This window comes from Cydia splendana, chromosome 18, assembly GCF_910591565.1.
Source record: "Cydia splendana chromosome 18, ilCydSple1.2, whole genome shotgun sequence".
NCBI lineage: Eukaryota > Metazoa > Arthropoda > Insecta > Lepidoptera > Tortricidae > Cydia > Cydia splendana.
In genome coordinates, this window is record NC_085977.1 from 7,940,385 (window position 1) to 7,952,681 (window position 12,297).

The following is a 12,297-nucleotide window of genomic DNA, read 5'->3' on the forward strand; positions in this document are numbered from 1 at the left end:
ATGTACGAATGTCTATAATTTATATAAGAAACATTGCAGTGAAGTAGGTAATTAATATATTTTTTGTTATTTACAATTGTATGATTAAATTCAAGATATAAACAGAATTCGAGCTGCTAATACAAGAAATAACATTATTCAAACTCATTATTGGTCCTCGAAGCTACCACAACTTACAACAAAATGATTTAAAAAAATCATTAAAATAATTCTGGATCATACAAGTTAAAAGGTACATTAATTATTATTTGGTCTAAGTTTCACAATTATAAATAGTGAGAATAATAATTTTAAGAATATACAAATAACGGAATGTAGAGATACCAAACACTGGTGGATACACAATGATTCACCTATCAATCGGTATACATCAAATATCTCTAGACAATAAAACTGGAAAATGGTGGGTCACATTTATAATTAATAGGTAAAGAGGCATGGCTTATATTTATAATATGGAATTTATACTATATAACACTAGGAGTTTCATTAAATTATAATTATACAGTCTTTAGACTTAGTCGTCGGGGTACATACAATATTTTAATAATATAAGACAAATTTATATAAGTCGTGCTTACTATTCGTCGAGTGAGATTACAAAATAGTGAACTATATAAATAGACATCAATTTAGAGTATTCAAATTTCAAACCGCGGAAACCTGCTGATCGTCGTCATCGTCGTCGGGCGCGTCGTGGTAGTAGTCGAACGGTCTTGTCACGCCCTCGTGCGAGTGCGCGCGGCTCAGGCGCTCCAGGCGCGCCACGTGCGCAGCCAGCGTGAACGGCGCCTGCGGCATGCGCGGCGGCGGCACCGGCCGCAGCGGCGCGCAGCCCGTCGCCGAGCACGAGCCGTGCCCGCTGTCGCTCGACGTCGCCGAGCCCGTCTTGCGCAGCGGCAGGTTCACCAGCGACGTGACGCTGCTGCTCTCCGCCGACAGGTCCACCGGCAGCGGCGTGGGTGTGTCCGAGTGCGAGCGCTCGTGCGCCGTGCGCGGGCAGCACATGCCGGGCCCGGGGCCGTCGCGCCGGTGCGAGCAGGGCGAAGGGCCGGGCGGGGGGCGCGGCTGGTGCGGCCGGGTCTTGGCCGGCTCCGAGAGAGCTAGCAGCTTCCTCACGGCCTGGGGGGAGGCTGCGCCGAATTTGTTGCCGGCGAAACTCTTTTTACCCTCGCTCGCCGATGATGCGCTGCTCGTCGTGGACAGAGAGGGTGAGGGGTGTCTGCGACGCGGCAGAGCGGGAGCCGGCCCGGCTCCCTCGCATTCTAGAGACAACGCGTGAAGTCGTTCCTCGTCCGTTTCCACATGCATGCGGTTAAGATACGCTTTCACGCGACGAACCATTTGTGCTTCCTCAAACATTTTCTTAGGGTTGGGTACGTTAGACGACTTTTTCCTTCTCTTGACGGTCACTTGGCCTTGTTGAACGCCGGTTGTGAGCTGATTCAATGACACCATGGCATTTGATGGAGGCTGTTTGCCCAGCTCTAGCAAAGTCAATAAGTCGTATGGGGAACTACACATGTTTGTCAAGGTTCTGACCTCTTTAGATATCATTCTTAACTTTTCGAAATTAACCATTCCCTCCACTTTGGTGTCATTCCCCAGGTGGATAAAAGTAAGATCTTTTTTAACCACAGGATAAAATGGAATAACGGGAGACCTGCCTTGCTCGGTGGTAACTAACTGTCTGTACTTAGACATGTTCCTTGAAGGGTCCATAAGTGTTTGTAGATCATTGAAAAGTTTCAAATATTTTGTTGGCAATTTTTCCCAAGTCATCCTTAATCGAGAAACGGCGCCGTGGCCTAATCCTGATATTATTGCAAACATTGAGTTAAAATTTTTGCATTCTTTACAATGTCTTGCAACCTTTATGAATTGCTTTACGATTTTCGATCGCCGTACATGATTTTGTTCTGTGACTACCTCAGTAACTACCCAAAACATTTCTTTGTTAACCAGTTCAGCAAACTGTGCCAACATAGGTATTCCATACCTACTCTTTAATTCAAATAAGTCATCAACATATTCCGTACTCTCTATCTGCCTGAAGATGCAGAAGTCTTGTAGCGTTAATTGGACTGCAACTTCCACAGCATTTAGTTGCAGAAAGTGGACAACACTCTCCCTTAGGAGTTCAGGTGCCATCTCATCAGGTACTAAAGTTTCATGTATGCCATTTGTTTTCAGATAGTATCTAGAACTGAGCCCAATACGTTCTGCCAGGTTTTGGAGCTGATCAGGTAATCTATGCTGTTTGATTATACCACCTTGTGCAACTGACACCTCACATAGAGAAAAATTGGAACTAGGGTCAGTAATTCCAAACTCCTGCAAAGTCAGCATCACAACTTCTCTTGCCGTGGTCTCTTTGTGTACTAACAGATATTTGCATGTCTGATCAGCTCTGTACACTTTGAGAACATGCTCAGGGTGATCTGATAATTGATATTCATCATAACAAATTGATATTAAATCTGGGTTACTGTGAGAATTATAAAATGAAGTACTATTTGCTTTGTTTAGCGATTCAGAGTTAGAAAGAACACTATCATCAGAGTGCAAACCATCAGTAATTGTGTTTTTAGGTAGAATGATTTTCATTAAAGCCTTTTGCAATCTTCTTTTGGGACCAAGAGTCATAAATCCCTTTTGTGGTTCCTTTTTTATGCTTAATTGTTGAGGCTTTTTGGTTGGAGATGGAAAAACAGGTGTTAATGTGATGGGATCGTCACTCAGGAGTTCTGCTGTTGATAATCGCGCCCGTGGATCTGTTTGCCAACAACGTACCATATTGGTAGCGGCACCTCTGTGTCTTGGTGGATTATCGGGCATGACAAGCATTTGTTTAAATACTAATAAATTACTTTTTACTGTAATGCTTAGATGTGTTGAACCTGTTATTATCTCCATAGCTTTTGCATTGCTAACATGCCGAAATGATTGGCCATTTACTTCAACAACCTCATCACCTCTTTTAAGCCCAACTTCTTCAGCTTTTGAATGTTTCTCCACCTTAAGGATAAAAATACCATAGCCTCGTTCATATCCACCAAGAATACTGAAGTTCAAAGGATCATCTCTCGAGGGTCGCGATAGTGTTACGATCCTAGTTCTAGCCTTAGCAGAACATGCAATATTAAGTAATCTTAATTGGCTTTCCATCTTTTCTCGCTCCAAAACAGTTTCAAATTGCTCTAAGAAATCCATCATTGTTGGATCTGTCTCAAAGTCTGTAAAATGATTATTTACCCAAAGAAGGACAACCCTTGTAACTTTGTCACGAACTGAAGGTTCTGAGAACCAGGCAAGAAGTTGTTTGGCTACTACTAGAGGACCTTCAATAAATGTTCTATGAGTCAACAGGAAATCTTCAACATAAGTTGAATCACTGGAATTATCCTCAATCAACTGTAGCATAAGATGTTCAGGTGTCCCTCTTATGACGACATGTCCTCGCTGATGCCCTGATTCTCCTGCAGCCCCTCTGTATTCTGTCACCAACACCACCACACCGTCAACCTCATGCCTTCTTATATTTTCTTCTCCTTGATGTAAAATTCGATAATAATCCGTTTGTGTAATGCAGACAAATTGGCAGTCATCACATTTTGTGGTCATTACTCCTCTGTGATACAATTTTTCCATGGTTGCTTCAGCCATCCCAAAACTGTCTCCAACATTGAGATGCTCAATATCACCATTTTGATGTTGTATTTCAACATGACCATTAATGAGAACTGACCATGAGTCATGCTCTTCTCCATCATTCATTACAATAGTTTCAGCTTTCTCTACAACAGCAAAAACCATTACAGCACATAGTGCTCTGCGTACAGTCAATGTCATGTTTGTGAATGCTTTTAAGTGTTGCGTGAATTCCAAGAGAATCTCAACATCCTCTTCAGATCTTTCACTGGGATCTTTTTCAAGGCATTCCCGAACAGCATCACGGACTGTGAGACTATCCATAGACTCTTCCAGATCCTCTTCTTCATCGGAATCCACAATGGACTCGAGGAGCCCAGATAGGTCTACCTCCATGTCCATGTCGAGCGAGCTGTGCACCGAGGTCATTGTGTCACTGCCACTGTATGCCGAGCTAGTGTCACTCGCGTTGGAACACTTTAGTGTGTGGGGATACAGCTCTGGACTGTGACGGCCTCCACGCCCACCTCTCAACATTGTGAAGTTTAGCCTGTCCTTACTGAAGTCCAGCTTCTGAAACAAAATAAATAAATACAAACATCTGTGTTATAAACGTCCTATGTGTATATCAAGCACTGTAGTTCATGTACTTTTCGCATGGAAGTGATAACGAAATTGGTAAATTGGTAGTAATTCACTTGCCCAGTTTTCATCGTCATCATAATATAAATAGCGCGTATTCAATTGAAGAGCAAAAATGTTTCGTTTCCATTCAACGCTGCATAATGTATGATTGTATCTCAATTGAAAAAGATTACAGCCACAAAAAATGTCCAATATTCATGACTTCGACTATCACTACTGGATTTTAACGCAACCACTGTCCTATTCATTCATCTATGCAATGCGTCCCGATAGCACACAGTAAAACTGATGTAATCGTTGTTGATTGTTTATATATTCAAACTTAAACAATAGATACATGTTCATATAAACAGTAAAGTAATCAACGTATTCGATACCTTCACAATTTCTATTTATTTTGCATTCATGGCGGAACTGTCAGTGCTTCCATGTTGCTTTCTAACTGATTAATTTTCACCACCACCCAAGGAGATTATTTTAACACTCTCACAGCACTTTACACAAAAACTGTTTATTTCACTGAACCACAATCAATTATATGTTCGAAGTAATTTTGCGTTCAAATGAAGATAATCTGGCAAATTCTTTAAAATAGAAAGCTACTTTCGTAGTCAATTCCAATGTCCACAAAGCGGAATAACATCAATGACGAATTTGACGACAACCAATTTAGTCTATGGTGTACGATTACGTAATTTAGCCTACTGCCATAAAATTAAATGAAAATGTGTATTGTAGGTTTAATTTATAATTTTTGGATAATTATTATATTATTATGGCCAACAATTTATCAATAATATTTTGTTAACATTTTTTTAAATCATTATGAGTCATACATTTTTGTAAAAATAATTAAATTATTATAATTTAGAGAACATGACAGTCTAAAACAATAGTTATAAATAAAAAACAAGCCCTATTATATTTAAATTTAAGTATGAAATATTTTTTGAACTTTATATGTAATATTTTCATGAGTCTACAATATGATAAGCATATTTATGTCCCTTTCAGCCACAAGATGCAGACTGATGTAAGAATGCAATAGAGACATTTTGGTTTAGACGCTTTGATTGCTTTGTAAACGCCACTTAAAGTTGTGTTATCTGGAACGCTACCTTAAAAACGGAAAGGGTAATTTCACTAATTTCATATCAAGTAGTTTTATTCCATTATAGCGTGTTTTAATTCTTATATATAAAACTAAAATACATTATTAAAATATATCTTTATTTTCTGGTACAAACTCACGAAATGTATACTTGCAATGAGTAATATTGAAATAAAAGGTAGTTAATTTGGCCTGACCAACGTATTCTATCTCCATCTATTTTCAGAATAAGGTACTTTTCTACGAGTGTAGCGTTTTCGCAGCTAAAAGCTAGTGATGATAATCTTTTAGTTATATTAACTTTTGTAAATTGGTCGTTTTCCGCAGTGGAAAAAGTCGCAAAAACATTCATCCAGACGTGTAGAAGTGCAATATCCTAAAATAATCTTATTTGAAGCATTATAATGCGTCCAGTTTTACAGTCAAAGCGGATGGTGAGCGATGGCGAGAGTACGGTGATAGATTTTTGGTGTTAAATTTTGCTCCGTGTCATCACCGACTTAATCGTCGACTACATCTAAGAAAGACAAAAACCATTTTGTTTCGCCGTTTTACGTGTTATTATAACTAAATATTCGATTATCTCGAAGGATTGATGAGGAAATATATTGTCATTGACTGACCGGCTGATATTACACGAGGCTTGTATGTATATGTGACTTCTCCCTGCTGCTATTCGTGACACGCCTCAGAAAATAAAGATAAATTTGTGAATCGAACTGTTCGTTTTTGTTATTGTGTCATTTTAGTGTTATAGTTGTTTTAAAATTACGTAACTATTGTGGAATCTTGAAGTGTATAAAGAATGGCCTGAGTGTGACCATTCCATTACCGTCATGTGTGACGAAGGAATGTTTGTTTAGGCTCTAATATTGTGCTGCGACCTTACGGGAAGTGCGCGTTCGTCTCGTGAACTGGGTCGGATCATGAATCTGCCCGAATCAAAACAAGTTACGCATTGATCGCCGTCTACTATTGTCATTCGGGACACTTATAAACTATCAAAATGTCTTCGGGAACGTTTGTGGACAGGATCGATCCTTTCGCGAAGCGGTCTCTGAAGAAGAAAACGAAGAAGTCGCAAGGCTCGTCACGGTACCGCAACACGCAGGACGTGGAGCTGCAGGCGCTGCCGCTGCTCAAAGGTGTGCCACTTGTTCCATTTGTTTATTTCCACCTATTTCGCTTCCGTTTTTTTCCATCGCTTTCGTAAATACAAACAAACCCCATTCTTATTAGGTATAAAGCTATACAGTTAATCTTTATAGGCATAAAACTTGTTGGATTTCTCTTACTTCATCTTAAGATTCTAACCTCATTTTTTGGAATTCGTAGGTATTTATTAACCCAGATTTTACCACACTCGGTTTGAAGATGCTTGAAGCTATAAATAATGAGTTTATTATGTTGGTATCTTTATTTCCTGTTGTACACAAATTATTAAAATAAATTATGTGGGTGTAGAAGGTGTATGTTTAGACACATACCTATAAATAGCTTTATCATAAGATTTAGATTTATCTGTGGTGTACTAACCTATATAATAAAAGTATAAACAAAGAATGATAGCTCTAGTACAGTTGCAGATATACACATTTGTCTCTTTATTCCAGTGGCAAAGTGAAAAAGTGTATACATCTTTATGACTACTTGTGCTATACCAATATTTCATTAGCCAAACATTTCCTTAATAAATGCTAGACTAGGTATATAGTGATATTTCTACATAACTTAATTCAGATTTGCTGTAGATACAAAAGTAAACTAAATATTGGACTTTGTCTAGCTAAAACCTTGTAACAACTGTTGTTAGGTTAAAAAAAATTATTTAAAATATCTATGACAAAAGCCATACATTAAAATATACTACTACTGCTCATGTAATACTCATATTACTTGAATATGATGCGTAATAGTGATATTTTGTAGTAATAACAATTTTCTCATCTCTTATTAGGCATATTTCTTATCAATATTGAAAATGCTAATCAAGTTTTTTATTGGAGTATTTAATAATGATTTTGTTAAAGTAAATGAAAATATTAACATTTAACAGACAACTTTTAAGAATTCTACAACCCAAGCGTCATTGCCACTTCATAGTAACAAACATTTTGTATTGAAAAAAATAAAAAAAGATCATGACTAGGTGGTCACTTTTAAGTGTAATTTTTCAATTGTAAATCTACCTAATAACTTCTATCTATCTACTTAACAATTTTTTAACTGCTCACCAACCAACTTGCCACCATAGGCATAGATGGCAGAAAGTGGTTAAGGTAGATCTGCACAGGTTGCAAGATGCCACTGATAACATAACTTAATCTGACATGCTTGAGTAACTACAAAAAATGCCCTCTTGGACTCCCCTACTACATTATAAAATAAATGTGGTTGAACTAGCAAAAAAGTTTTAACCAGGAAAATGCATATTATACAGGGTGGCCAAAAAATAAGTGCATTCCCGTTACCAGGGAGTACCGTTACCCTGTAATAAAACTAGATTCTAGCAGATTTTAGTGTTAGTATAATAGTATATGTGATACAAAATTTTTAAACCACCCAAGTGTACATATAACATTTACTAAAATCAGTATTCAGTTTAACAAATACAGCTAACAGCTGTCAACAGTTTTATATGTATATGTTTATTTGATTAGGGGCTGTCCATAAATTACGTCATCGATTTTTGACGATTTTGGACCCCCCCCCCCCTATAATCATCCAAAAATCATGCTTCAAATGACCCCATTTCCTCCTACTTCATGCTACCGTCATCCGATGTCCAGACCCCCCCCCCCCCTAATTTGAAATGACGTAATTTATGAATAGCCCCTTATGTATTACAAATTACTTGCTGATTCAAAGATGTAAGATTAGTGTGTAGGTGCATATTTAAACAGTTAATGTCTTCTGTATAAATCCTTAAATTGTGTTTATGACACTCAAATTTGTTACTATGTATTTTTATATTTCATACACAATTAATATTGTTCATGAATAAATAATGATGATGATGATGATTTATAAAAACCTCCCAAGTAAATATTATAAGTAGTTGATCAATTTAGGGTCGGTTGCACCAAACCGTCTGTCACTGTTAAGAGCGCTCTTACAAGAAAAGTCGAAATAATGCAAAATTGATGATACTAGTCGACGAAATTCAGGACTTTGCGCTCATTATTAGAAACAATGAGTACTTGTTCCAGTAAAAGCGTCTTCTTATCTTTATAAATATCGTTGTAAATATTAGAAAAAGGACTTATTAAATTAGTAATGATTTTTTTTCTGATGGTCGTTTCCGAAAAACCCCGTGAAGCACTGAATGGCGAGCTCTTATTTGGAAATGTTGAGAATTTTACTCTGCTAAACCTGGCTATTTTGTATTACTAATACCCTGTACTTTAGGCATATCAAACTATATTTTTCCTACATACCTTTGAGAAAGAGAAAATCAAAGTAAAACGAACTCGATTTTCTCTCCGAAACAAGTGTCAATTCCTACGAAAATCTACTTAATATCGAAGTCATTTTCATACTCAAGCAATCTGCAACGTTTGCTTATACTGTTGGTATACATTAGTGTTTATGAAATTCTACTATAATTTTTTGGCAATTTTTTGAAAACTACTCTATATTACCGATGACGCGCGCTGCGCCAGCTCAGTGCCGCGGCAGAGCTTGTAGAGGCAGGACGTGTGTCGGTCGGCTCCGCACATTTTCAACGGCGACGACGAGGTTTTTTATCATTGTGTGCGGCGGGCGCCGTGTAAAACGCTATACTGTGTGCGTGTAAACCGCAACGAGAGACTTTGATCCTAGCACTGTTTTTATAGTATTATAATTTATAATGGTACAGTTTAATAAACTACCGGACAGGATTAAAAATATTTGAAACGACCTGACATTCTATATGTATTTATTTGACTCAAGATAGTACTCAGGGTCTGATGATGGAGCCGGAAGGTGGTCACCGGTACCAATCAACCATGCAACTAAACCACTTCGTGTTTAGGCTCGTTTTATTCATCTCAACAAGATCTTTGACACAAGATAGTACTCAGGGTCTGATGATGGAGCCGGAAGGTGGTCACCGGTACCAATCAACCATGCAACTAAACCACTTCGTGTTTGGGCTCGTTTGATTCGGCTCAACAAGATCTTTGACTTAAGATAGTACTCAGGGTCTGATGATGGAGCCGGAAGGTGGTCACCAGTACCAATCAACAATGCAACTAAACCACTTCGTGTTTAGGGTCGTTTTATTCGTCTCAACAAGATCTTTGACTTAAGATAGTACTCAAGGTCTGATGATGGAGCCGGAAGGTGGTCACCGGTACCAATCAACCATGCAACTAAACCACTTCGTGTTTGGGCTCGTTTGATTCGTCTCAACAAGATCTTTGGCACAAGATAATACTCAGGGTCTGATGATGGAGCCGGAAGGTGGTCACCGGTACCAATCAACCATGCAACTAAACCACTTCGTGTTTAGGCTCGTTTGATTCGTCTCAACAAGATCTTTGACACAAGATAGTACTCAGGGTCTGATGATGGAGCCGGCAGGTGGTCACCGGTACCAATCAACCATGCCACTAAACCACTTCGTGTTTAGGCTCGTTTTATTCGTTTCTATAAGATCTTTGACACAAGATAGTACTCAGGGTCTGATGTTGGAGCCGGAAGGTGGTCACTGGTACCAATCAACCATGCAACTAAACCACTTCGTGTTTAGGCTCGTTTGATTTGTCGCAACAAGATCTTTGACACAAGGTAGTACTGAGGGTCTGATGATGGATCCGGAAGGTGGTGACCGGTACCAATCAACCATGCAACTAAACCACTTCGTGTTTGGCTTCGTTCGATTCGTCGCAACAAGATCTTTGACACAAGTTAGTACTCAGGGTCTGATGATGGAGCTGGACTGTGGCCACGGGTACCAGTCTACCATGTAACTGAACCACTTCGTGTTTGGGCTCGTTTGATTCGTCACAATAAGATGTTTGACACAAGATACTACTCAGGGTCTGATGATGGAGCTGATGATGATAGACAGGTACCCGTCGCCACCTTCACGCTCCATCATCAGACCCTGAGTACTACCTTGTGTCAAAGATCTTGTTGAGATGAATAAAACGTGCCTAAACACGAAGTGGTTTAGTTGCATGGTTGATTGGTACCGGTGACCACCTTCCGGCTCCAACATCAGACCCTGAGTACTATCTTGTGTCAAAGATCTTGTTGAAACGAATAAAACGAGCCTAAACACGAAGTGGTTTAGTTGCATGGTTGATTGGTAATGGTACCTTCCAGCTCCATCATCAGACCCTGAGTACTGTCTTGTGTCAAAGATCTTGTTGAGACGAATGAAACGAGCCCAAACACGAAGTTGTTTAGTTACATGATAGACTGGTACCCGTGGCCACCTTCCAGCTCCATCATCAGACCCTGTGTATCTTCAGTGTCAAAGATCTTGTTGAGACGAATCAAACGAGCCTAATCATGTTACTACATGGTTGATTGGTATCCGTGACCACCTTAATCATCATCAGATCCTCAGTACCAGTTCGTTTTTAAACCCTCGTTGATACAAACTTTACAACCTATAGGTACCAAATGCAATGACGAAACATGTAAATAAGCGAGTAGGTACCTATAATTTCTTTCGAGTAATATACCTTCATAAGTACGAGTATGGGGCTATTCATAAATTACGTCGTTTCAAATGGGAGGAGTGGGGGGGGGGGGGGGGGTCTGGACATCGGATGATGGTAACATGACGTAGGAGGAAACAGATTCATCCGAAGCTTGATTTTTTGGATTGGATGATTTGAGGGGTGGGGGGGGGTCAAAAATCGTCAAAAATAGATGACGTAATTTATGAACAGCCCCTATGTACATTTGCACTGCATTTAGTATTTTCGTACTTACCAAATAACAGTTTTAGAACTTTAAAAGTTAAGTACAGTTAGTGTTGTTATGGTTGATTTCAATATGCTTCGCGAAGGATCAAGAATCTTTAATCCATCATTGTAGTGCGAGTGTGGTAGAAGGGATCGCCATACTGAGCTCGCACGGCCTGCCGCAGCGCGTAAAATACCTAAACTCGCTCAACGCCGAAATGTAATAGCGCTCTTAAGCATTTGCTAAATTAAAATATAAAATAATTTAAAAAAATTATATTTGCTGTAAAAAATGGGATATAGGGTATACTTATATACATAGAAAACATCCATAGCTCAATAAGAAATATATCTGATAAATACACATACAAATGACCTTCTTCTTCTTCAGTTGGTCCCTCAATACTGAGGATCGTGACAACATATAATCTGTTATGAAGACCAGGTCAAAAAAAACTCAAAAAGGACAAATGACCTTACCAGGGTTCAAATCTGGGACCTCCTGCTTCATAGGCAGGGTCACTACTGACCAGGTTAGGAAACCATCCCATTTGTATCCACAATTTTTTTTATTTTAGACATGCCATATTTTGTCCCTTTTAGTCCAGCATCACACACTTCTAACATAACCACTATAAGGGATGGTCAATTTCAGGATAGCATATCCTACACACCATATGTTAACACATTCACTGCCCCCGACGCACATGTGCGTCCACCGTCATATAAGTTTGTTCCTAGGCCACGCCCCCTGGCAGTGAATGCGTTAAACTAGTTCAAGTAGTTGTTGTCACAGGGCACTAAAAATATCATTTTCATGTCACTCTTGATGACCAGAGATCGGCGGGGGTGAGCTATTTGCCTTATAATATGACATAAGACATGTCAAATTATAAGGTAAATAGCTCACCCCCGCCAACCTCTGTTGATGACTGATTTATTAAAAGTACTCATATTACAAGATTTGCTTTAGGAAAATCTCTGATT

The 12,297-nt window shown here is 39.0% G+C and overlaps 2 protein-coding genes across 4 annotated transcripts in view; one reads left to right on the top strand and one right to left on the bottom strand.

Moving 5' to 3' along the window:
• Positions 1–39: 39 nt before the first annotated feature.
• Positions 40–4,948, bottom strand: LOC134799493 (rap guanine nucleotide exchange factor 2). 2 transcript variants are annotated; one of them, XM_063771906.1, is made up of 2 exons: positions 4,674–4,948; positions 40–4,221 (listed from the first exon to the last, which is right to left on the bottom strand). In XM_063771906.1, exon 2 carries the CDS (start codon positions 4,186–4,188, stop codon positions 649–651), a length of 3,540 nt encoding a protein of 1,179 aa, XP_063627976.1. In that variant the 5' UTR covers positions 4,189–4,221; positions 4,674–4,948; the 3' UTR covers positions 40–648. The 2 variants fall into 2 exon arrangements, with proteins under 2 accessions (XP_063627976.1, XP_063627975.1); XM_063771905.1 differs by having other exon boundaries at positions 40–4,224.
• Positions 4,949–5,626: 678 nt separating this feature from the next.
• Positions 5,627–12,297, top strand: part of LOC134799537 (serine/threonine-protein phosphatase 2A 56 kDa regulatory subunit epsilon isoform-like) — an 85,695-nt gene continuing 79,024 nt past the window's right edge. For both annotated transcript variants that reach the window (XM_063771970.1, XM_063771969.1), the window contains exon 1: positions 5,627–6,552. In XM_063771970.1, coding sequence (XP_063628040.1) covers positions 6,414–6,552 — 139 coding nt within the window. In that variant the 5' untranslated portion in view covers positions 5,627–6,413. The remainder of the gene's footprint in view (positions 6,553–12,297) is intronic.